The sequence below is a fragment of the Phoxinus phoxinus genome, assembly GCF_949152265.1.
Source record: "Phoxinus phoxinus genome assembly, chromosome: 10".
In the NCBI taxonomy this organism is placed as follows: Eukaryota; Metazoa; Chordata; class Actinopteri; order Cypriniformes; family Leuciscidae; genus Phoxinus; species Phoxinus phoxinus.
The window spans coordinates 35,288,792-35,315,001 of record NC_136885.1 but is presented as its reverse complement, the minus strand read 5'-3'; the positions used below and the strand labels follow the sequence as shown (position 1 = coordinate 35,315,001).

At 39.7% G+C, this 26,210-nt stretch overlaps 1 protein-coding gene across 1 annotated transcript in view; it reads right to left on the bottom strand.

The window, feature by feature from the left end:
- Nucleotides 1-26,210, bottom strand: part of rftn1b (raftlin, lipid raft linker 1b) — a 144,189-nt gene that overhangs the window by 71,721 nt on the left and 46,258 nt on the right. Inside the window, exon 3 of the mRNA XM_079625379.1 lies at nucleotides 8,266-8,423. Within this exon, the coding sequence (XP_079481505.1) occupies nucleotides 8,266-8,423 (158 nt within the window). The remainder of the gene's footprint in view (nucleotides 1-8,265; nucleotides 8,424-26,210) is intronic.

Here is a 26,210-nt window from a genome sequence, read left to right as displayed (position 1 = left end):
GGCATGAGGCTGCGCAAATAAAGACTTCTCGATTGTGGATGAACTGTTCATGTAAAAGGCATTACATATCTTTCCTACAGGCTTTAATGCACCTAGCGATCGCTGGCAGTGTGTGTGTGTGTGTGTGTGTGTGTGTGTGTGTGTGTGTGTGGAAGCCCTTCGGCGAGTTAAACAGCGGTAACTTCGACAGAAAAGCTTGCTCACAGGAGTGCAGCTTCTGGGAATAAAAAGCGTAAAGCATCACTGATCTCCACTTCCTTCAGATTCAGTTCGCTCAGAGGTTTGTCTCAGACATGCATCTTAGACACAGCTGGGTTGCACTGTTGGCGAACGCCTGTGGATCGCCTTGGTGTGTGTGTGTGTGTGTGTGTGTTTTCACCTCTCTATCTTTGCCCTCAGGAATCACTTTTGCTGTCAGATTCAGCAATTCCGGGTCTGCAAGTGATATTCAGTGGCATTGCCATGACAACAACCTTCCATCAAACCCATGTATCCCAATCTTTAATCATTGCATTAATAATGTATCACATCTTTCTTGATGTCAGCTTATTTACCGAGCCGTGAATGATGTTATTCAAGCATAACGGCCTTAATGGTTTCGGGTCCGTACCGGTACCCCTGCGAGGTGCTCTGCAATTATCACAGAAACGATGCATAAATCACGCGGCCTCGTCGCTCAAGTGGAACTGTAACTAAAATTGAACATGGGTGGCTTGACAGTTGACATTTGGATTTATAAACATTCAGCAAATCGCTTTTTTAGCCTCTAATCCCACGACGCTGTGACGTTTGCATCTGCGCAGGTCCAGAGGAGCTCCGGTATTGGGGAGTTCAGGACGGGGGAATGTAGGAGCTAATCCTGGTGTGGGAGAGCCGGGCCGGGATCCAGAGACTCCGGGCGAGTATTAAACACTGTTTAACATGTGATCCAATGATGTCTGATCTTCACTGTAACTCTACCTCTACCCTACTGGAGAAAAAAAAAAAACATCTGGGGAAAAAACTTGAAGAAGAGTTGTGTGAACTCCAAAAAACAAAAGAAGAGTTGGATCCAAATGCAGAAATAGTTTAATAACGAATTAAACATACCCAGCAATAGCTATAGCCGTGATTTCACCGTCTAGGTTAACGGTTTTCAAGCCTTAAAAAATGGGTCGCCATGATGATTTAACCCCTTAAGCGGCACCCCCTTTTTTAATAAACATGAAAATGCACATTTCGAACTTAAATGGTTGTAATTCAAGAATGCTTTGGAATATAGATGTAAGATAGGTCTTGTTTTAAAGAAGACATTTGGCAGATTTTTGTAGAAGTGAAATAAATTAAGGAAGTTAGACAGAAAAAAAGTTATTGAAGTTTGAGTTTATGAAAATGTACAATGTTAAAAATTTAATTATTAATAATTTATATAAAATATTTTTTTTTTTCAGAACCTGGTGGACTCTAAAAAGTGCTAAAATGTTTCAAATGTTAGGTTGATATCTCTTGAAATGAGCGTTCAGTGAGATTTAGTTTGGGCGCAGTACCACACTTCTCCACTAGTGGACATCACTGCCCATATAAGGGCACCTCCATTTCCATATGTTGTTTGAGTCTGAACCATTATTTTTACAATTTTCATACAATTTATGAAGTAGACATACTATTCAGAAGTAGTATTGGAAGTTTGGCAGATTTAGAAATGAATTCAACCTCTAAGAAACACAGAAGATCACGTATGTGCATTATAGCTCGCTGACACATCACTAATGCTGAATCTATTATTATTTTCTTTATATTCAAAACATTTTGGCATGAAAACAAACTGAGGTTTCTACCATTCTTTCATGATTTTTCATGTTCATCACTATTTCAAAATAAAGATCTGAATGCCTTAGGAGTATGAAAATATTCTTGTTGCAAATTGCTAAATTACGGCTCCTCTGTAATTTATTTTGAAAATCAAACCAAATATGTAAACTAGAGATTGTAAGCTTTCAAATGATATATAGTTTGTCAAGATTAGTTAAGGTTTAGTATAGGATATTACTGTTTTAAATATGTAATGACTGTGGCAATATAAGAGTTAATGTCCTGCTGTTTTTAGTGGTGGAAATACTGCAGCTGGTTCTGAATATGGATCAGAAGTGCTCAAAAAATATCAAAATATCACTGTTGAAGTTTTAAGCTGCTCTTCACATTCATTTTAGAACTGTATATCTATAGTATGCTGTCTACTTTTTCTAATCTGTGTCTATTTCATTCTTTCTAAGGAATCTCTCGAGCTTTGAAAGAGCTGAGTAATAACATTCATTCACCTCTGGAAGGATTTAAAGCGGTGGTATAATGCCCTTTTCACAAGATGTAAAATAAGTCTCTGATGTCCCCAGAGTGTGTGTGTGAAGTTTTTGCTCAAAATACCCCACAGATATTTTTATATATCATGTTAAAATTGTCACTTTTTGAGGGTGAGCAAAAACACACCATTTTGTGTCTGTCCCTTTAAATGCAAATGAGCTGCTGCTCCCGGCACAGGGGGCGGAGCTTCAAGAGCTCGTGTCCTTTTACGTCACACACACATTAGAGTGCATCCGAGCCTGGCCCGCGTCCGACTGTTAAAATCCCATTTTTTCCTCATACTAATGACACATGTACGTTTGTTTGTTTGTGTGGAAAGCCGCTTTTATTAAGCAACTGTAGGAAGGCATTCGGGAATGTCAACAGGATGAGCGCATTAGCGGGCGGAGCAACAAGCGCTCTTAACACAGGCGCGCATTATGCACGTGTTTCGTTGTCACGGCCAGTGTTGGGGAAAGTTACTTTTAAAAGTAATGCGTTACAATATTGCGTTACTCCCTTAAAAAGTAACTAATTGCATTACTTAGTTACTTTGTTAGAAAAGTAATGTGTTACGTTACTTTTGCGTTACTTTATTCCCCACATGGGCTGGGCTTGTTTTTTTATAACACAAACGTTCTATTTTTGGGCAAATGTAAAGACCCTTTCACACCAAAAGTGAAATAATAATCCTCAGGCTGAAGGAAATGTGTACAGTAGAGGAAAGCAAACCTTTCTATCTATCTACAGTCATTTTTGCTTATTTAACGGCATCATCGAAGGTCAGAAGCAAGTACATTGGTCAATAAAGTGAGATTAAATGCATAAAAATTATGTTTTATTTAACATATTTAGTTATTTGGAGGTTTGCATAGTATTTGTGCAAGTGAGATGAGTAAATGCTCACATTTAGTCTAGAACTACAATAAATATAATGTTTACACACACACACACACACACACACACACACACACACACACACACACGTCTCAACATGAGGACAGGAGAGCTGTCAGTCAATAAATGGGAAAACAAAGTAAATTACGTTACTTATTTGAAAAAGTAACTCAGATATTTTGTTGTAAATTTTAAAAGTAATGCGTTACTTTACTAGTTACTTGAAAAAATAATCTGATTACGTAACTCAAGTTTGTAATGCATTTCCCCAACACTGGTCACGGCTACATAAACAAATTTCCGCACACAGGAAGACAGATGTTATGGTAATATTTTACATGTATTTTAATCACAAAAACGAACGTTTGCTTAATTCAAGTGAAAGCATCAGGCACATCGGCTACCTACATAATAAGCTGTTTTAAATTTCAAATGTTGAATGCCTTGTCGCGCTGATGTGACCGAGCCCGACCCGAACCCGAACATCATTTCTAAATATCTGTCCGAGGGTCGGGTATCCATCCTCTAACACACACACACACACACACACACACACACACACACACACACACACACACACACACACACACACGCACACACACACACACACGCACTGAAAATTTCAAAAACCTTTTATGTTCAAACCAGAGTCAGACAATGATGTAGAGACTCGAGAAGAAGTGACAACATGTAGAAGAACAGGACATTTCTGAATGGTTAGTTGATGAGTTTAGTTGATGAGTTTATGAAGCTTATGTGTCGTTATCTTCTAGTCATTGATTAGCATATTCTGTCATGATAATCTATAAATCGTGTTCAGGGGGCGGGGTTTATGTAAATTCTAGGGTTGGTGATGTCACTAACGGGAGGAAGCTCGTGTAGTTCCTACCAGCCGTTTGTTGTCGTCCTTAAAAAGCGATTTCTTTAAAAGCAAATATCTCCCTTTGCTCTGAACTTTGAGCGTTGTAACTTTGCAGATGTTGTTTATGATCAAACCGGAACATTACACACTAACTACAGTTAACTAGATTAACCAGGTAATGACCAGCTCTGACCATTAGAAGTGACTTTGAGCTGTATTTCCCAACAGATCCTTCTTCCATCCCGCAGTTTGTTCCTCCTCCTCATCCCCTTTGTCTTCTCCTCTGGACGTTTTTGGGTCTGTTTGTTTTCGGAGAGAGAGAGAAATGGCTACATGAAGGTTTTCTTTCATCTGCACTTTCCCTCTCTCTCCTCTGATTTCTGGGATTGGCAGGGGAGGAGTAGAGCTGCGCCCCGTTTGATATCTCGCCTCTCTCTTTCTTTCTTTTCTCCGCAGGTTTATCCCTCAGGGCCGAAGCTGAAGCGAGCAACTGTCTCCACAGTGACAGACGCCAAAGATAAAGCAAGGCAGCTTTTGCCGAAGCCATCAAAGGTTGGCAGCCGTCACTACGACACACTATGATTCTTCCCAACACGCGCACATCAACACACACGTGACACAATCCAAGTCTGATCTTCTTTCGTCTTGTTTTGCTCTCGGTCTCTTGAAGACAAACAGAAGTCTTCACTAAGAGATGCATGAAACATGACTTGTTAAAGGAAGAATTAGCATTATGTACTCACTCTCATGTTGTTACAAACTGATATTTTCTATATGTGACCCTGGATCACAAACCCAGTCACGAGTCGCACGGGTATATCTGTGGCAATAGCAACTATACACTGTATGGGTCAAAATTATCCATTTTTCTTTTATGCCAAAAATCATGAGGATATTAAGATCATGTTCCATGAAGATATTTAGTAAATGTCCTACCGTAAATATATAAAACATGTATTTTTGTGAGTGAATGCAGCACAATCGTGAACATAAATGCACAACTTTAAAGGAGATTTTCTCAATGTTTACATTTTTTTGCTCCTCAGATTCCAGATTTTCAATAGTTGTGTCTCGACCAAATATTGTCCTATCCTAACAAACCACACATCAATATAAAGCTTATTTATTCAGCTTTCATATGATGTATAAATCTCAATTTCAAAAAATTGACCCATGTGACTTGTTTTGTGGTCCAGGGTCACATATGTTTTGAAACAAAAGGAGTTTGAGTAAATAACCAAACTGTAATTGTTGCATCAGCTGTTCCTTTAAAGTTGTGCATTTATGTTCACGATTGTGCTGCATTCACTCACACAAATACATGTTTTATATATTTACAGTAGGACATTTACTAAATATCTTCATGGAACATGATCTTAATATCCTCATGATTTTTGGCAGAAAAGAAAAATGGATAATTTTGACCCATACGATGTACACAGATATACCCGTGCGGCTCGTGACTGGTTTTGTGATCTAGGGTCACAGGGTCGGCATGGAAGAAGTGGCTTCTGATAAACAGTGTGGATCTGATGCTGGGCACTCAAAAACCCTGGAATTATTCCATTTTCATGGATGCACCAGGAATCCTGAAACACATTCCTGGCAATTTCCGCTTTAATGCAAACACTGAGAAGGAAAAACTCCTCTATATTACTGTTGATCTTCGGCTACTCTCGCTGTGTGTATGAAGCAGCACTGCGTGAGGGACATGATGAGCTCGATCTGTACGCTGTACTGTAACATTACACACTTCAGTGCATGTCAGGATGAACTCTCGGCACGACCTCCTCATGCGTCATGCACTGAAAAGCAAGAATGCTCATGCAAAAACTCATTATTAAAGTCATACACACTCCATCGCTCATCTTAAAGGAGATTTTCTCAATGTTTAGATTTTTTTGCATCCTCAGATTCCAGATTTTCAATAGTTGTGTCTCGACCAAATATTGTCCAATCCTAACAAACCACACATCAATGGAAAGATTATTTATTCAGCTTTCGGATAATGTATAAATCTCAAGTTTAAAAAATTGACCCATGTGGCTGGTTTTGTGGTCCAGTGTCACGTATGTGCATTTAAACTGCAAAAACATTCAGAAAAATAGGCTCTGCACTTGCCCCTAAAACACTAGAGTCCTGGGGTTCGGGATCATGTCCACTACACTTAACGTCAAACTAAATGTACTTTATGTTTTTCACCTGTTTAATATAAAGTGAGAGAGAAAACATCACCTCAATTCCTTCCTCCAGGGAATCTCCCCTTAGAGGTCAACAGGGTCAGACACATGCCTAGAGTCTCAAACTTCACACATGTGATTGTGGCAGCTGCCTGTGGTGTGTGTGTGTGTGTGTGTGTGTGTGTGTGTGTGTGTGTGTGTGTGTGTGTGTGTGTGTGTGTGTGTGTGTGTGTGTGTGTGTGTGTGTGTTTGTGTGTGTGCCCTTTACGCCGCCACCGCAGCCAGGCCGGTCTGGACCGTGTGTGTGTGTGTGTGTGTGTGTGTGTGTGTGTGTGTGTGATCCAGCAGAGCTCCAGGCAGGGAGTGTATGTGACTTTGAGTCGCTGCCACTGTTTTGCCAGAGGATTATCGAACCGCTCTTTAACATTCACTGACTCTGTGTGACGGACTGTAAAGTGCTGGTCTCGTGCGGAGAGAAACTGTGAGGTCTAGCCCAGTGTGTGGGTTATACTGACCGCTGTGTGAATGACATGCACAGCAACCAATCACAGGCTTTGTTTTTACATGCAATTTAGGGTGCTTACACATCTGTAGCTCGGTTCATTTGGTCCGGAGGACCAAGGGCGAAATTTCTACTTTGTAGCATTTTTCAGGCGCTTTGGTTCCTTTTCACACCACACTGATCGCTCTGGTCCGAATCAGTGGATGAAACGAACCACAATGCAGTCACGTGACACATCACTCGCTGGCCAGATGTGTCTTGAACGTATTTCCACAACTGCACTTCGATTGGTCAGAATTAACGTGCGGGGAAATTCCAACAGAACTCTTGGAAGTAAACAAAGAGGAAAATCCGGCAGACAACACGAGGGAGTGTCTGAGAACGATGACGTTGAGGTTGTGCGCTAGTTTGAGTCGTCATACGTCACGACCAAACGTTAGCGATTGTCTTCTTTCAGACTTGTGGTGAAAAAAAGTCTGAAATACACATTTAGGTGTTTATTTTACTACACTGTCTATTTGCGTCTGTAGATTTCTCCGAAATTCAACAAAAGTTGGCGTTATTAATCATCATGATCCGAGATCTCTCTCTGCTCCCCGTCATCACACACACCGTTAGAAAGCCCTCTCTCTCCTGTACAATGCTGTCGGATCCAAATATGGTCAATTCCTTTTTATCAGCAACCAATCGTGAAAGTAAAAGGCCTGAATGCGCAATCTCATTGGCTGATGATAAATCTTTAAAGCCCGTTTTCTCAAAATGACTTTTCTCTCATTCTCCAAGTCTGAAATCTCCACTTCAGTCGCATCGATATACACCAAACCTTCCAGTCTTGTGCCTAGTTATATTATGAAGACATTTACAGAGGGATTTGTAAATATATTATTCCTAGCCTGATTTATATAACATTTTATTCCAAAAAACATGGCAAAAATCTTTTTTCCCCATCTAATATGTGAACACAATGAAAAAATAATTTTGAACCTGGCTTTATCCAATACTCAGATTTAGTTTTTTTAAAATATATGCAAATGAGCGCATATTTAATTAGATATTGCCTAATTTGTATATTTAAACATTAAATTACAGAAAACTTATACATTTTTCTCTCATCTTAATGTAGGTAATCAACTGGGAAAGTTTTATGGTGATTTCTGCTAGTTAAACATTTGTACCCTATTCACCACTAGTGTCTCGCCTTAATCAGAATAAATTCTCGGTTATGTTGCACTTTAATGATATCTGCATACATTCATGTTGGTTCTGTTGTGTTTACCCTGAGGAGGGTTATTGCTGCTCTTATCCATGCTAGGCTAGTCCTTGCCCAGAACCATACCGCCAATCCAAACTATATGCTAATTGTCAATCGTATTTGACGATAGTGATCCTGACAGAACAACCCCTGTAATAAATGTCAGCAGCACCTGTGGAGTTCATGTTCCCGTCGTGTGTGTGTGTGTGTGTGTGTGTGTGTCGTGACCGCACCTGTCGGAGACTCTGATGAGCACGGCCCGGTACAGCTGGCGCTGGACGCTGGCGGGCTCGGGTCCACACGGGTGAACGAACGGGTGCACGGCGCTCAGGACGAAGCCCTGCTGGTAGAGATCCTGAAGCTGAGACGGCAGCTCCCTCACCGAGGACACACACAGCGTCGACGTCCCATCTGCTGGAGGACACACACGCGTGAGAACAGCACATCACACACTCACACACAGCGTTCTGGTGAGAAATCCTTCTTTTTAAAGGGGAGGTATAATGCCCTTTTCACAAGATGTAAAATAAGTCTCTGATGTCCCCAGAGTGTGTGTGTGTGTGTGAAGTTCTAGCTCAAAATACCCCACAGATATTTTTATATATCATGTTAAAGTGTCACTTTTTGTGTCTGTCCCTTTAAATGCAAATGAGCTGCTGCTCCCGGCACAGGGGGCGGAGCTTCAAGAGCTCGTGTCCTTTTACCTCACACACACACACACACACACACACACACTGAAAATTTCACAAACTTTTAGGCTTTTATGTTCAAACCGGAGTCAGTCAATGATGGAGAGACTCCAGAAGAAGTGACACATGTAGAAGAACAGGACATTTCTGAATGGTTAGTTGATGAAGTTATGTAGATTATGTGTAGTTATCTTCTAGTCATTGATTAGCATATTCTGTCAATCTATGAATCGTGTTCTGGGGGCGGAGTTTATGTAAATTCTAGGGTTGGTGATGTCACTAACGGGAGGAATGTCGTGTAGTTCCTACCAGCCGTTTGTTGTAGTTCTTAAAAAGCGATTTCTGTAAAAGCAAATATCTCCCTTTGCTCTGAACTTTGAGTGTTGTAACTTTGCAGATGTTGTTTATGATCAAACCGCAACATTACACACTGACTAGTTAGAAAAGTTTAAATAACATAAATAACAAAATTTTAGCCAAACAGTCGTTGCCAAATACAAGAAGGAATATTTAAAGTCACCACAAAAGTCAAAATCAAAATGGATAATTCTCCCTCTCTCTCTCTCTCTCTCTCTCTCTCTCTCTCTCTCTCTCTCTCTCTCTCTCTCTCTCTCTCTCTCTCTCCTACAGATTATTACAGTGTTTATTATAAGTGATTTGTCCGTGCACACTGGCATTTAGATCCCACCGCCGGAGGACACACACGGGTGAGAACAGCAGACACACACTCACACACAGCGTTCTGATGAGAAATCCTTCTTTTTACATAATTTTAGCCAAAGAGTTGCTGCCGAGCACAGGGAGGAATATTTTAAATCAGCTGGAAATCTAAATTTACAATTCTTCTTCTTCTTCTTCCTTTTTTTTTTACAGATTGTTGCTGTGTTTATTATAAGTTATGTATCCATGCACACAACTGTCTGCAAACTAGCATTCAGATCCGACTTCCTACGATCCAATTAATTCCCTAAAGACAAAATATATTGTTGGTTTCATTACACAAACCGTTTCGCTCAGATATACGTCTCAATGCGGAAGAAAAGTCTATAGAAAAAGGAAGAATATTTAATTTTCAGTATTTTATAATATTTTCTAAACATTTAAACATGAAAAATGCTTCTAGGATTTTTAAACCAAAACATTTTATTTGTTTTTATTTTATTATTTTATATTATTTTTAAAAATGAAAAATTTATTTATAAACAATAAAAACTTTTTTTTAATGTTCTTTTTATTTTTATTTTTTTATTTCATTTTTATACTATTTTTATTTTAATAATATATTTATATTATGTTCTTGTTTATTTATTTATTTATTATTATTATTATTTTATATATTTTTTAAAATAAAATTAAAAATATAAATTAAAAATGTGATATATAAAAATGGCAAGCAGAAGCTTCTGTGATTTAAAAAAAAAAAATTATTTTATTTTTATTATATGTTTATTGGACAGTAGACACTAATAGGAAAGTAAAGGTCATGTCAGACTGAACCGAGTCCTGTGTGCGCCAACAGCTCTTACATGTTTTAAAGATGTGCATCACTTTATAAATCAACATTAAAATCATTAATATTTAATATAACCCCTATAGTTTGTATTTTTGCCGTACAGTCAAACACAGTTTGTTGTTTTTCCAATGCACTGTTCTCCGGGAGGATTAGCTCGTTTGTGTGCGATGAAGAAGAGAATGAGCAACTGGTGTCCGACTCCTCGTCTGTGGTCTAATGGGCCTGGTGAAAAATCCAATTAAATGTGATTATTTATCTGGACGTGAGATGAGAGTGTTTTACACGAGAGCTTTGCTATATCCCGACAGGTCCGGCTGTAATGACACACGCTTGGAAGTGGGAGGAACATTTTTTTGAACAAGTCTTGTCTGGGCATAATGGGAAAAGAGAGAGGAGACATGCAACATAACAGAGAAAGTGTCAGAATCGGCCAGCTGTGCAACAACACATCAGATCTGTCTCTAGACCAATCCAGACGGCCATATGCTAATGAGAGAGCAAGACTGAGGGGAACACACACACACACACACACAGGTGTCAATGACTGGACAATGCGCACATTTTGAAAAGTACATTTGAGAACTGATCCTATAATGAGCCTTGTTTACATGTTTGCTTTTGAATAGCTAAACTCAGTATACTGTAAATGGTATGCAAATTATTTTAGCATGCATGAAATACCCAGATTATCTATGATATTTGCCAAATAGCAATACAACTCAATGCATTTTCCGCTTGACCTTCTTTTTTTGTGTCCAAATGATTTCCGTATTCAGTATTTGTCGTTTTCAAATATCGAAATAATCTTAAATCAAGATACACTCCCCTTAGAAGCAAAATAATGTCAAATATTTCGTTTTTTTTAATAAAAATTAAGTGAGATTGGTCTATGCTAAGAAAACAAGTTGATTGACATATTTTTTTTCTTTTCTTGTTTTAAGCATAAATTTCAGTCACTTGATTTTTATATTTAATTCCAGAAAACTTTATATCTTGTCATTTAGCTAATCATGAAAATATACGTTAACAATGTTTTAAAGCTTTTATATATAAAGTATTTTAATGCATTAAGTATTTTAATATTTATAGAAAATTGTACCCATTTAAACTTGTTTAGTTTGGGTAAAAGTATATGTTTTTTTTATAAAAAATAAATAAATATAGAAAATAAATATTTGTGTGCTGTAAAGTGGATAGAAAAAATTAAATCTGCATCGGCAGCTCAAACTCAATGAAAACTCGTAATCGGCCTAGAAAATGATAATCGCTGCATCTCTATAATAAAGTTAGTAAGTTGTTGTTCTCCAAACACAGCCGGTCAGACGCAGGGCTTTGCACAACTGTCCCAGAGACACACACACACACACACGCTCATATAAACCTGTTGCCCGGAGTGAGTTTGATCCAAAATAAACCAGGCGACGGTGCTTACTGTACGTCACATGTGCAGTTTACTGGAAGAAGCTGGCTTCATCAACACTGAACTCAACATAAAGATGAATAGGAAGTCATTTAAAGTCATGCTGCCTATCTCTAGACACTTGTTCTGCTTTTTAAAGTTAGAATAACTCTATTTATAGCGAGGTGTGTGTGACTCGACAGCAGTTTTGGTGTTGCTCAGCTCAAAACGCCTCCCGACCAAACAAACAATATATTCCCAGAGAACAGTTTCAGATCCAGTCATGCTTGCAGATTTATCACGGTCCCTTGCAAACGGAGGAATATTTATGCTGTAGATACAGACTTAAAGTAGTTTTTTTGCTAATGCCAGGAGAATTAGGAAACTTTACCAGCCGTGGAATTTTTATTTTATTTTATATTTTAAAATCCGCCTGTGTTAAAGTGGTAAAAATCCAGCTTGTTTATATATATGTGTGATCGTCAACCAGTGGATCTCTGAGCTGAGTGAGTGAGTGGAGGCGGGGCTCATTTGCATATTCATAGAACCGCGCATACTAAATGAGTGGGAATTACTTGTCTATACTTTAGTGTTGCCGGCTTGATGGAAGGAATATTCTACATAAAAATCACTGTCAAACAGTGACATTTTGTTGTGTTTATAAATTGCACTCTCGTTTGGCACTTTGCGAGTGTTAAAGGATTAGTTCACTTTTTAAAAAACTTTTGCTGATAATTTACTCCCCCCGATGTCATCCAAGATGTCCATGTCTTTCTTTCTTCAGTGGAAAAGAAATGAAGGTTTTTGATGAACACATTTCTCCATATAATGGACGTCAATGGGCCCCAAACGGGTCAAGGTCCAGATGACAGTGTCAGCGCCGCTTCAACGGGCTTTAAACGACACCAGACGATGAATACGGGTCTTATCCAGCGAAACCATCGTCATTTCAAACATAAATAAAAAGTGTAAGTTTTATAAGCACAAGCGCTCGCCTTGCTCTGTTCTGTGATGCGCGTTCGTGACGTCACGTGATACGCAGTTACGCTGTAAAGGTCACGCTTCTGTGAAAAGTAAAACATTTCTGTCCTGACGAAAATTTTCTTTTAGGCTTTTTAATATTCCAACACCAGGATACACACACGAGATGGGCATTTTAACCGATAAACTGACACAAAGACATTTGAATATGTGTGTATGGTCCTCCTTCCGCACATCTGTAAACACTGACTCGTCAAGCGTGACCTTTACAGCGTAACTGCGTATTACGTGACGTCACGAACGCGCATCACAGAACAGAGCAAGGCGAGCGCTTGTGCTTATAAAACTTAAACTTGTTTATTTATTTTTGAAATGACCGAACGTTTCGCTAGATAAGAGCCGTATTCATCGTCTGGTGTCGTTTAAAGCCCGTTGAAGCGGCGCTGACACTGTCATCTGGACCTTGACCCGTTTGGGGCCCATTGACGTCCATTATATGGAGAAATGTGTTCATCAAAAACCTTCATTTCTTTTCCACTGAAGAAAGAAAGACATGGACATCTTGGATGACATCGGGGGGAGTAAACTATCAGCAAAAGTGTTTTTAAAAGTGAACTAATCCTTTAAATTTGCTCTCTGGCTGTAGGTACAAAAATACAAAGAGGAGACCAAAAAAGTGATTGTGGTCACGTGATGTTCTTCTTTTCTCAGGCGTAATTCCAAAGTTCTATTGTTAAATACACACACACACACACACACACACACACACACACACACACACACACACAGCAAAGGGCGCTTCAGGCAAATCATTGGCCGGCTAAAAATAACCCTGGATTGCTCAATCATATTCTCCACAAACTGTGAGATAAAACGAACGATGAGAAAATAGTCCACAGATACAAAAGCCTGCTAAACCGTACATGCACGGTCGGATCTGCTTAAGTATAATTAATCCTGGTATGTTTGATTTGATGTTTTGCGTTGTGTGTGTAAACAGTGGCTCTCCCCAGAGGCAGATGCATGCTGGGTTTGCCCTCTCGCATTCAATGTTATTCGCTCTCTTCGCGTCTCCTCCTATATGTGCACTCTCTGTGTTCTTCTACACACAACTAATATAAGCAACTAATATATACACAAGCCACTGGGAAAACATACATTTACAGTTTTTCCAACTGCTTACTTTTCAAAACTGCACACACAAAATGCAAAATGCGTCACATCTCCTTCAAAATGTAAGACTGCATTCAAAATGCCATAAACACGTCAGAATGAAGCATTTGCATCAAATGGCAAACACTTCTTTCATAATAGTGCATTTCTGGATATACATGTAAACACGGTTGTTCTGAATCTAAAGCTCGTTGGTCTTTTATAGACTTATATCTACATTTCAATACAATGTTCTAGTGTATACAGTAGCATACAACAAAACCATAAACACATGTGAACCAAAAATATATTCTTTAGAATACAGTAAATAACACAATTGTGTGTGTGGCGTCTCTGTCCAATGTTGGCATCCATTGTTCAAAACAGGTAATCTGACCTTTGACCTGTTTATAGGCCTATACTACAGTAAAGCAGCGATTGGTTAGTGTTCAGTAAAGCATTTAGTGTTTGCAGATGTGAGGAGTGTGTGTGTGTGAGTGAGCATTTTGATTGGTTGTGTTTGGAAAAGGAAAGCAAGTCACTTCCTGTTAGATGTGTGTGTGTTAGGTAGAGAAGTGTGTGTAGTGTTTTGAAAAAAGTGTTTTCTGCAATTGAAAACTGAGTCAAAGGCTGAGAAATAACTCGTGGTTTTGGAGATTTGGTGTGTAGTTTTGCACTTTGAGTGAAAGGTTTCAAAAATCGTGTGACATTAAAAGATTTTGAGTGTAAGCAGTTGAAAAAAACTGTAAGTTAAACTCCCTAAACGGCCAATACACAAAAGTCTTGTTCAGATCAGCTTTTGATAACGTGATACTGTCGCTCATCTCATAGACACATCATAAAAGATCTCTAGTTATAGAGTTATAGTCTCTCTTAGACACTCATGAGAGAGCAAATGCACAAGCCTCACATATATATCTTCTATTGCGATCAAAATTGCATTCTTTTCTAAATGCCTGTATAGAGGGATTGCATTGACGTACACACACACACACACCCTCATCCGGGCCGAGTGGGTGACTGGATTTAACAGGAGAAACTGCGGAAACGCCAGTAAAACAAGCGATTGTCAGTATAAACTAAAGGTTGGACTCGATATAGTGTTTCTTACAACTCACCAGAGATCCAGTGATCATGGATATCGACATCGAATCATGTTTCCTCACATTTATATATGAGCCGGATTTCGACTCCGGGGAAAATACATAAAGCAAATTTGCTCGTGAACGCTTTATATAAATACTAGGGGTTTAACAATAAATTATCGTGTCACAAAATATCGCAATACAAAAATGCAACAATATGCATCTTGGATAGTGACAAGATAATTCACACAAAATAAAAAGTACTGTGTGAGAAATTTTTTAACTTTTCTGAGTTTTAGTGTCAGTACTACATTAAACTACTATACATAATGTTGAATATAATGTATAATAATGCATTGGGGGAATATTTGTGGGTTCTGATAATGCCACATGTCTTGTTACCAGTAAAAGTGTCCGACATTATTTTAAATAGATCTAGTCTGTGACGAGTTTAATCATATTCATCTAACATAATTCTGTATTTTCAGCTTCAGAATCATGAATATTGTTATTCTGGTGTCTCTATTGTCCTGCGTTGGGTTTCCAGCACCAAGTCCAATCCTGTTCATTTACACACACAATGTAACATCAAATTTAGCATTTTAATCAACAGTACATTTGTTAACCTTTTATGTCTTGGGAGTATCGCAATAATATCTTATCGTGAGTTCAGTAACATATTTATCGAATCGTGACATGAGGGTCTCGTTACACCTAATAAATACAATATAGGTCTAATCTGGGTGATCAATGTTATATATATATATATATATTTAAATATATATATAAAAAAAGTTTTAAGGCTGGACGATAAGATGATAGCCTATATATAAGATATTTATCATCTTATCGTCCAGCCTTAACTTTTTTTGCCCATGTTTATTTAAAAACATCCAATTATGCAGAATATACGATGGTAAATATTTAATAGATGAGTTGTCAATACATATATAACAATACAATATATAGGGTATTATTTTCCCCCTGAATTTAGCATATTGACATAAAATGATAACTGCAAATCTAGCTTTCTCGGCCAGGATCCAGTCGTTTCTGTGAATTACAGCGATCCATTTGCTTCTCTGTTTTCAGCAGTCTGTAAAAATATACCTCAGATTTATTGTCAAATCTAGTTGTACAGTCGGTTTAGACGTGTTTTGTGTGTTTTTTGCAGCATTCACGCTAAAAACAAATGCTGCCGCTCAGTTCTTTTCACTATAAAAAAAAATATGTTGGTTTAACTTAAAAAAGCAAGTTACCTTGTTGCCTTAAAATTTTGAGTTCGTTGTAATTAAATTTTTTAGTTAATACAATGAAGAAGATTGGTTTAATAAAGAGAAACACAAAATAGTGTTATCTTCACACATTAGTTATCGAAGTTGATTTGACAAAAGATAAAAAGTTGTGATAACAAATCATGAAAATATTTTTTTTACAGTGTGTGTAACTCCGGCCGACGGTGATGTCACACGCATCAATTAATCTTAATGTTAATTTCAACACTTACTAATACATTATTAAAATCAAGTTAATATGTTAATAATATTTAATAGACCGGAGACCTGAGATGTGACCCTGGAGCACAAACCCAGTCTGGAGCCGCACGGGTATATCTGTGGCGATACCCAACTATACACTGTATAGGTCAAAATTATCCTTTTTTCTTTTATACCAAAAATCATGAGGATATTAAGATCATGTTCATGAAGATATTTAGTAAATGTCCTACCGTAAATATATAAAACATGTATTTTTGTGAGTGAATGCAGCACAATCGTGAACATAAATGCACAACTTTAAAGGAGATTTTCTCAATGTTTACATTTTTTTTCTCCTCAGATTCCAGATTTTCAATAGTTGTGTCTCGACCAAATATTGTCATATCCTAACAAACCACACATCAATGGAAAGATTATTTATTCAGCTTTCAGATGATGTATAAATCTCAATTTCAAAAAATGTACCCATGTGACTGGTTTTGTGGTCCAGGGTCACGTATTAGTTGTATATGTAAAGTCTATATTGGACACACACGTCTGTCTGACGCTGGCGATGCTCATGAGGCCTAGAAGAAAGAACCAGAAAATTGTTTAGGTCTGAAGGAGAAACAAAGTTGATGAAAAACATCTGCATTTTTGAGCAATAACATGTTCCTCCTGTATGGTAAGTCTGTGATTTCGTCTCAGCCTTGGGTTATATTCATTAATGTCAACATTTTTTATCTGGAAGAATTATTATATCAATTATTTGCAAATAGCAAAGTGTGGAGGGGAAATGTGACATTTAGCGGTTTAATAATATTAGTTTGCTTGCGAAGCTCCACATCTGTAGCTGTATGCCACTGTAAAAGTTTATTTCCAGTGATTAATAATGGTAAGAGTAATAATGGTAACCCTTGCCCAAAGACATTAGACACAAAAACTCAATTACAGCAGCAGACTGTGGCCGATGCCGCAGAGACTATTAATAAGAAATGTAATTATTTTTACATTAACTCTAATACACGACCCATCCAAGAGTGAATGATTACTCAGGAATACATACGAGCCTGTGTTTTCAAGCAGGATCTTTTGTAAGGATTGCTCTGTTCTGGCTCTTCCAGGCCTCGTTTCAGTCACACAAGAGTCTGCTCCAGCGTCAGACAGACGTGTGTGTCCACCAAAGACTTCAGATATACCAAAGATATACAACTTATATAGAGTGGCAGAAACACACACTGAGTGGCAGAAACACACACTGAGTGGCAGAAACACACACTGAGCGGCAGAAACACTGAGCGGCAGAAACACTGAGTGGCAGAAACACACACTGAGTGGCAGAAACACACACTGAGTGGCAGAAACACACACTGAGTGGCAGAAACACTGAGTGGCAGAAACACACACTGCGTGGCAGAAACACTGAGTGGCAGAAACACTGAGTGACAGAAACACACACTGAGTGGCAGAAACACACACTGAGTGGCAGAAACACACACTGAGTGGCAGAAACACACACTGAGCGGCAGAAACACTGAGTGGCAGAAACACACACTGAGTGGCAGAAACACACACTGCGTGGCAGAAACACACACTGAGTGGCAGAAACACACACTGAGTGGCAGAAACACTGAGTGGCAGAAACACACACTGAGTGGCAGAAACACTGAGTGGCAGAAACACTGCGTGGCAGAAACACTGAGTGGCAGAAACACACACTGCGTGGCAGAAACACACACTGAGTGGCAGAAACACACACTGAGTGGCAGAAACACACACTGAGTGGCAGAAACACACACTGAGTGGCAGAAACACACACTGAGTGGCAGAAACACACACTGAGTGGCAGAAACACTGAGTGGCAGAAACACACACTGAGTGGCAGAAACACACACTGAGTGGCAGAAACACTGAGTGGCAGAAACACTGCGTGGCAGAAACACTGAGTGGCAGAAACACACACTGCGTGGCAGAAACACTGAGTGGCAGAAACACACACTGCGTGGCAGAAACACACACTGAGTGGCAGAAACACTGCGTGGCAGAAACACACACTGAGTGGCAGAAACACACACTGAGTGGCAGAAACACTGAGTGGCAGAAACACACACTGAGTGGCAGAAACACTGCGTGGCAGAAACACTGAGTGGCAGAAACACTGCGTGGCAGAAACACACACTGAGTGGCAGAAACACACACTGAGTGGCAGAAACACACTGAGTGGCAGAAACACACACTGAGTGGCAGAAACACTGCGTGGCAGAAACACTGAGTGGCAGAAACACACACTGAGTGGCAGAAACACTGCGTGGCAGAAACACTGAGTGGCAGAAACACACACTGCGTGGCAGAAACACTGAGTGGCAGAAACACTGAGTGGCAGAAACACTGAGTGGCAGAAACACACACTGAGTGGCAGAAACACTGAGTGGCAGAAACACACACTGAGTGGCAGAAACACTGAGTGGCAGAAACACTGCGTGACAGAAACACACACTGAGTGGCAGAAACACTGAGTGGCAGAAACACTGAGTGACAGAAACACACACTGAGTGGCAGAAACACTGAGTGGCAGAAACACACACTGAGTGGCAGAAACACTGAGTGGCAGAAACACTGAGTGGCAGAAACACACACTGAGTGGCAGAAACACTGAGCGGCAGAAACACACACTGAGTGGCAGAAACACTGAGTGGCAGAAACACACACTGAGGGGCAGAAACACTGCGTGGCAGAAACACTGAGTGGCAGAAACACACACTGCGTGGCAGAAACACTGAGTGGCAGAAACACACACTGCGTGGCAGAAACACTGAGTGGCAGAAACACACACTGAGTGGCAGAAACACTGAGTGGCAGAAACACACAGCGAGAGCATTCAGTTTTTTAGCGTAAATGCTGCGAAAAACACACAAAACGCATCTAAACCGGGAAAGAGCTTTTGAGATTGACTGTGTAAAAATATACCTCAGATTTCTTGTCAAATATATATTTACAGACTGCTGAAAGCTACAGAACAGAGAAGCAAATGGATCGCTGTAATTCACAGAAACGACTGGATCCTGGCAGAGAAAGCTGGATTTGCCGTTATCATTTTGTGTTGATATGCTAAATTTAGGGGGGAAATCACACCCTATATATTGTATTGGCAACTCATCAATTAAATATTTACCATCGTATATTCTGCATAATTTGGACGTTTTTAAATAAAACGGACAAAAAATTATACAAGTTTTAGGCTGGACGATATGATTTATAACATTGATCACCCAAATTAGACCTATATTGTATTTATTAGCTAAAACTTCACACACACACTCTGGGGACATCAGAGACTTATTTTACATATTGTGAAAAGGGCATTACACCACCGCTTTAAACTGATAATCGTTTGTTTTCGCAGTTTCCCCCATTAAATCCAGTCACTCAGCAGCTCTTCTGCCACTCGGTCCGGATGAGGGAGTGTGTTCCTGCGAGAAAGTGACGTCAATGCATTCCCTCTATGATTTGGAGAAAGTGTTACGCACAATATGGCGGAATAAGCCCCGCCTTCTAAATAAACGAGCCAATCTTGATCCCAGATTGATGAACAGCTTTGGAGAATTGGATGTTTAAAGCGATAGGAGCTGTACTTGCGGTCTCTGTGCCCTCCACATTCACGAGCCAGTGCATTAAAAAGAAACGAGAATGGAACGAATGAACCGGCAGATATGGCTTGGTTAGCGTTCTGCCGCTGGGTTCAATCCGATTTGCATGAGGTTTGGAATAAAGATCTGTGGGAAGGAACTGCTGATGTTTTACAGAACGTTAGGCAGTTCCGCGCCATTTTATCTCATGACTATTAACGACGTAATACCTTTAGTTTTAATCAACTGGAAAGATCCGGTGAGATAAACGCCATAAATAACGCGAGGCATCTGTGAAATATGTTTGTCTGTGTCTCTAATGAAACAGGATTATTTTGCGATGTCGTGTGTGGAAGTGTTTCTGGAGGCTTTGCTCCGTGGAAGACTGCTTTATGTCATTAGTAGTCATTGCTCACAGTCGGCACACGAGCCCCAGGGCACCGCGGCACGCGTTAATTACTTCACTAATGACCCTTTGTGAGAGAATCAAGCTGTGGCTGTGGAGCCGTTCCCAAATCTCTCTCCTCCCATCATCCCTCCCCTTCATTCCTCTCATATCCAGAACCTCTCCATTGATCCATTGACCTGCTTCTTTCCTTTAACAACAGCTTTAAACCAGAGGGCCTGATATTCCCTATTTCATAGTTTTGATTTGTTTTTGAGGTCTAGAACAGGTTTTCCTGCTTGAATGTTGATTATTTTCCTCATATTCTCCATTGTTGCGGCTCCTCTCTTCCCAGTCTGTCAGTAACGCTCTGTTTACTTCCTGTCTCTATGAAGCCCCTCCTTCTGAAAAGCACACTGTGCTCTGATTGGTCGGCTGGATCAGTGTGTTGTGATTGGTCGAGCGCTTCGAGTGTGTTTGGGAAATGTCCCTCCCCTTAGCATAACCACCAGTTTAACACAACTGTTTCCTTTATTGGAAATAAAGTATTTAAAGGCACACCGCGGACTTTGTGACATAAAGAGTTGAAGCATATGAGTTATTTTAAATGATTCCTCAGACCAATATACAGCGCTTGACACTATCAATGCTCCGAGCGGGGCTGCCCTCTTGAAATACCGCCTATGTAAGTTTGGAGAAGACGCACCGTCTTTGGCCAGGTCATCAAGTTCTGATATACTCAAGGAGCTAACTAGCTACTATTCTCGACTCCTGGCCATGGCTGAGGCAAGGAAAAAGCCTACGAGTTTCAATATTTTTCCTATTTAAAACTTGACTCTTCTGTAGTTAAACCGTGTACTAAGATCGACGGAAAATGAAAAGTTGCGATTCTCCAAGCCTATATGGCTAGGAACTACTCTCATTCCGGCGTAAGAATCAAGGAACTGTGCGGCCTATGTACACGGCCATTGTGCCACTTAGTACACGGTTTAACTACAGAAGAGTCAAGTTTTAAATAGGAAAAATATTGAAACTCGTTGGTCATTTTGAAAGAAATGCTACTGGACTCATCAGAATCAATGATCTATGCTAAGCTATGCTAAAAGTGGTACCGTCAGACCCGGAGTTCGGCTGAATGGATTCGAAAACGGTAAAACTGTTTAACTCTGGGGGAGATGTAAAATGAGCCTATTTCCAAAAAAAAGTGGAGTAACCCTTTAAGGCATGAAGACTTTTTTTCCAAGGAAAAAACTTCTAAATATGTAATTTTGGTGATCAAAGATGAGTTGTAAGGGATACAATTACTGACTTTAATAGACAATTGTATCTTTGCTTTATTTCAATGACCAAAAACAGTTTTAGTTAACATGAACACTGCTATCCAGAAAGGGTTCAGCTCAGGTCCCGGCGACACTATAATACCTGCACGAATGCTCTCTTCTCGCTAATCTTCAGGACTGCTCTACAGTTTAAGACACAAACAAGAAGTGGCAGCTCCAGCTCCCTAGAGACACAATCATCCATCTAAGACCAGATTGAGTGTTAATGCCTTGTTTAACCACATTCACATCTTTATAAACACTGCAAAAACTCTAGTGGGAACAACTAGCTATTCCCTCCTAGCCGGATCAATCGATGGAGACACATATTGTGTCCCTTTGAGTTCGAGACATATGCCGTAGAGTCTGTTTCCCAGACTATTACCCTGCGCTCGACTCTCTGAAACTCAAATATAATCTGGCAGACGGAGGAAAATGTTGATATGATGTATTTCATATATATAAATCAGTTTATTGGTCGTAAAAGTCGCAGTAACCGATTACAGACTCGTATATCTGTTGTTATTGGATGTTAAAACTGTACTTGATGTGAAACCACTGCACAGTGACGGAAGGAAGACATCTAGCAGTCAGTCATGGCATATTGCAAATTAATAATCATTTGATTCATGAGTGGCACTAATAATGAAGCAGAGATCGAGCCACGAACTTTACAAACTTTTTTTCTTTAGTGGAAAACACCGGGAGATGTTTACAGTTTTTCTCAGTCGCTTTGGTGCATTTCTCACATCACTATTTACATTTGCACAACAGTTAGTTCAACCTCCACAACATTTAGTCATTTGTACACATCATAGTAGCCGTTTCTCATTCCTTCGAACAAATTGCAAATGCTTTTGGACATGCATCAATTGCTTTCATACAACTCTCTGCTGTTTTATAACATTATCATTTGCTTATGTCATGTCAGTCAAAATTAACTATACTTGTGAATGCTGAATAATCATTCCATATAAAACTAATAGTCCTCCTTTCATTGCTTGAGTCATTACATACAAAAATATTGAACTAGTTGTCAAAATCTGTCAAGCAAATTTAAAAAAAAAAATTAAATCATTTTTGAAAATGTCTCCTAAGTTGAACAATTTATCTTAGGTGAATCTCAACTTTCACTGATGCGAAGGGGTGTGTGAAGCATTAGTTGCAACCAATGATAAGCCACTTCTCTACAATCACTGTCAGAGCTGAATCCCATAAACCCCCACTTTACAAGCATATATGAACCAAGCAGGACATAGTGTGTGCCATTTCAACGCATTCTCATACAGAAATGGAAGGCCAGCCTCGTGGAAGAGGGGTGAGGGTGCGAGTGCGGTGCAGGACGGGGACGGGGACGGGGAAGAAGAGGCCAAGTACATAGGCGGATCCCTGATGAAATCAGGGGTACAATTGTGGATCAATTGTGGTACAAATGTTAGGGGTACAACAGGGGTACAAATGTTGTCAATCACGGCCTCACAATGAAACATCTGCTGACTTTGTTAGACACTCTTTACAGGGACAGAATCCCTGAGAATGAGAGGGGTCTAACTGGAGACCATCTGAGCAAGCATGTTGTTGTTTTGGATTGCATTGCAAGAGATGATATTCGCTGTGATGCAGATGAAATTACGTGGCCAGACAGAGAGGAACGTCTGAATGTGCATGAATGATTACAGTACTATGTATGTTGTATGTTCAGTTCCAATATGCACTGCAGTATTGTCTACAGTTGTGCACAGCTCTACCCAAAGGGAGTTTATGTTTGTTGTAAATAAGGGTGTATTTTTTCTTTTGCACAATGCTGTGAACAAATTAGAATTGCAAAGAGCATATGCAGTAAAAATGTGAAACATTCAGTGTCTTGTAGTTACCTCACTAAATACAGTAATGTGTAACTTAACTGTATTTTTCAAATGGCTGTGCAAATAGTATATAGTGCTGTCTTGAGCATTTTCAGGTAGTGTCACCAATATCTGACTTTTTTGCATTGGAAAACATTTACAGAATAAACTGTCATAATGAAAACATGACAAAGCCATTTGACTATCTTGTTCATAAGCAATGGTGTCAAGATTTTTCATCTTGATGTGTGACGTCTCAGTCTAGACTGTGCGTATGTGTGTGTGTGTTGTTCGTTATGTGTGTTTTAGGGGCCGTCTGGAGGGGGCGTGGTTGACACACCTGACGCTTGTTCGATGCGGAGTGAAAAATGGTGGAGACTGCTCGTGAAGGCGGCGGGAGAGTTTGTTTGGCGTTCGTCTTCGGTATGGAGTTCGGTGGTCTATGCTGTGACTGGACTGGATTGGATTGAGCTGAGCTGAGCTGAGTGCCCTGTCCGCCCGGCCGGTCCCTGATATATTTTGTGACAGGCTTGTTCGTCCTTGGGTTAAAATAAACGTTTGGTTGTGAAATGACGCGTCTGGTCTCCTTTTTGTTGCAGCCTGGGAGCCGGCTGTAACAAATGGGGGCTCGTCTATAAAGCGAAACGAATGCGTTAATCACATGTATTATGATTTTCGTTTGAATAATTTGAGGACATTTTGCGGGAGACGGACGTGAGAATTCAACAACACCATTTGTTCACGTTTTCATGGGTAAGTGACGATGTGATAAATGACAAGATGAGATTTAATTCATTCCCCTGTTAGGCTGTAGCAACGCTTAGCGTTGGTTTGTTGTTTTAGTTTGTTATTTTTGTGCAGACTCCTGGGCTGAGTACACTGCCGTGGTTTGGGAATTGGGCAATTTGCTTATTTCACTACCAGCGGTATCTTAGTGTTTAAAGGCGCTCGGCTCTGGGGAGTTGCATGAAGATTAGGTTTAGGAAGATAGTGGGGGGGTATGGTTGTAGTTTAGGAAGGGGAACATATGAATGAATGCTCATCTGTTTTGATCACTTGTGAAAAATCTTTTATTACCTGTGAATTTGTGAATTTGTAATTTTGAATTGGAAAATATGGCATCCATTGAAGATTTTATTGAAGCTCCGTCGGAGAAGTTATTAAATGCGCTTGCTAAAAGGCAATTGTGGGAACTTGTGGAACATTATGGCATTAGAGATGTAGATGAACGGTTAAAGAAAAATGAGTTAAAAACGGTTTTGAAGGCAAAGTTGAGTGAGGGGAAAATTTTGTCCATTTCGGAGGTAAAAACAAAAAAGAAGGAATTTGAATCTGATATTGTAAAGATTACAGGGGAGACGAAAGAATTGGTGGACCTTTTTTCAGGTTTATCTTTTGATCAGAAAAAGGAGATCCTTGAGATGCAGCAAATACATAGTCGAGAGATGGCTAAAGTAGTTAAAGAACGTGAAGTAGAATTGGAAAGGTTAAAAATGGACGATTTGCTTAAACGACGCGAAATAGAATTATTGCAGCTTAAACATTCTCAACAGCTGGAATCTGAGAAGCTGTCACGAGATTTTGAGTTACAAGTTCAGCGGTTAAAGTTGATCAGTGAAGGTAAAATGCCATTTGAGGGTGCACAATTACAGGAGAGAGTATCGCGTGCATTTGATGTGGTAGGGAATTTAAAATTGCTTCCCAAATTTAATGAACGTGATCCTGATGTTTTTTTCTCGTTGTTTGAGAGTATTGCGGAGGAACGTAATTGGCCTAGTGCTGATCGAGTAGTGATGCTTCAAAGTGTCATTACGGGTAGAGCACAAGAGGCCTATATGGCACTTACGGTGGAAGATCGAAAAGACTATTATAAGGTTAAGTCTACTATTCTGAGAGTGTATGAGTTGGTTCCAGAGGCGTATCGTCAGCGTTTTAGGAGTTGGAGGAGAGGAGAACGTCAAACTCATGTTGAAGTGGGGAGAGAGCTGACTGCGCATTTTGATCGGTGGTGTGCTGCATCGAATGTGAGCACTTTTGAAGAGTTGCGAGATTTGATTCTGTTGGAGCAGTTTAGAAACATCGTTACTGACAACATTGCCACGTATATCAATGAAAATAAGCCTGGTACGGTTGCTGAAGCCGCTGTATTGGCGGATGAATTCATTTTAACCCATAGGAGTGAATTTGCGGATGCGCGTGCAGGTAGTGGTGTTAGTTTTAGAGAAAATCTGCCTCAGCAACGCTCACGAAACTTTGATGTTGTGCCTCCTACTCGGAGATCGGTTAATTCTGTGCGGGGGAAAACTGATGATAATGTTTGCCATTATTGCTTTAACAGTGGACACTGGAAAAATGAGTGTCCGGTGTTGGCCGGCAAACTGAGATCACAAGGTAAAAATATCAATTTTGTTCCCACATTGTTGGTAGAGACCGTGTCTACTTCCAGAAATCTGCCAGTATTCCCTGATTGTGTAATGGAATCAAAAACTCTAAAGACCGATTCTCATTTAAATTATGCTCCATTTATTACTGATGGGTTCGTATCTTTACCTGATGGTATTGATAAAGTACCAATTAGGATTTTGAGAGATACTGGGTCATCGGAATCATTCATTTTAGAGTCGATCCTACCTTTTTCTCTTGCCTCAAGTGCAGAGAGAAACGTATTGATAAGGGGGATAGGGCTGCAGACGTTGTCTGTGCCTTTGCACAGAGTTCATTTGAAATCTG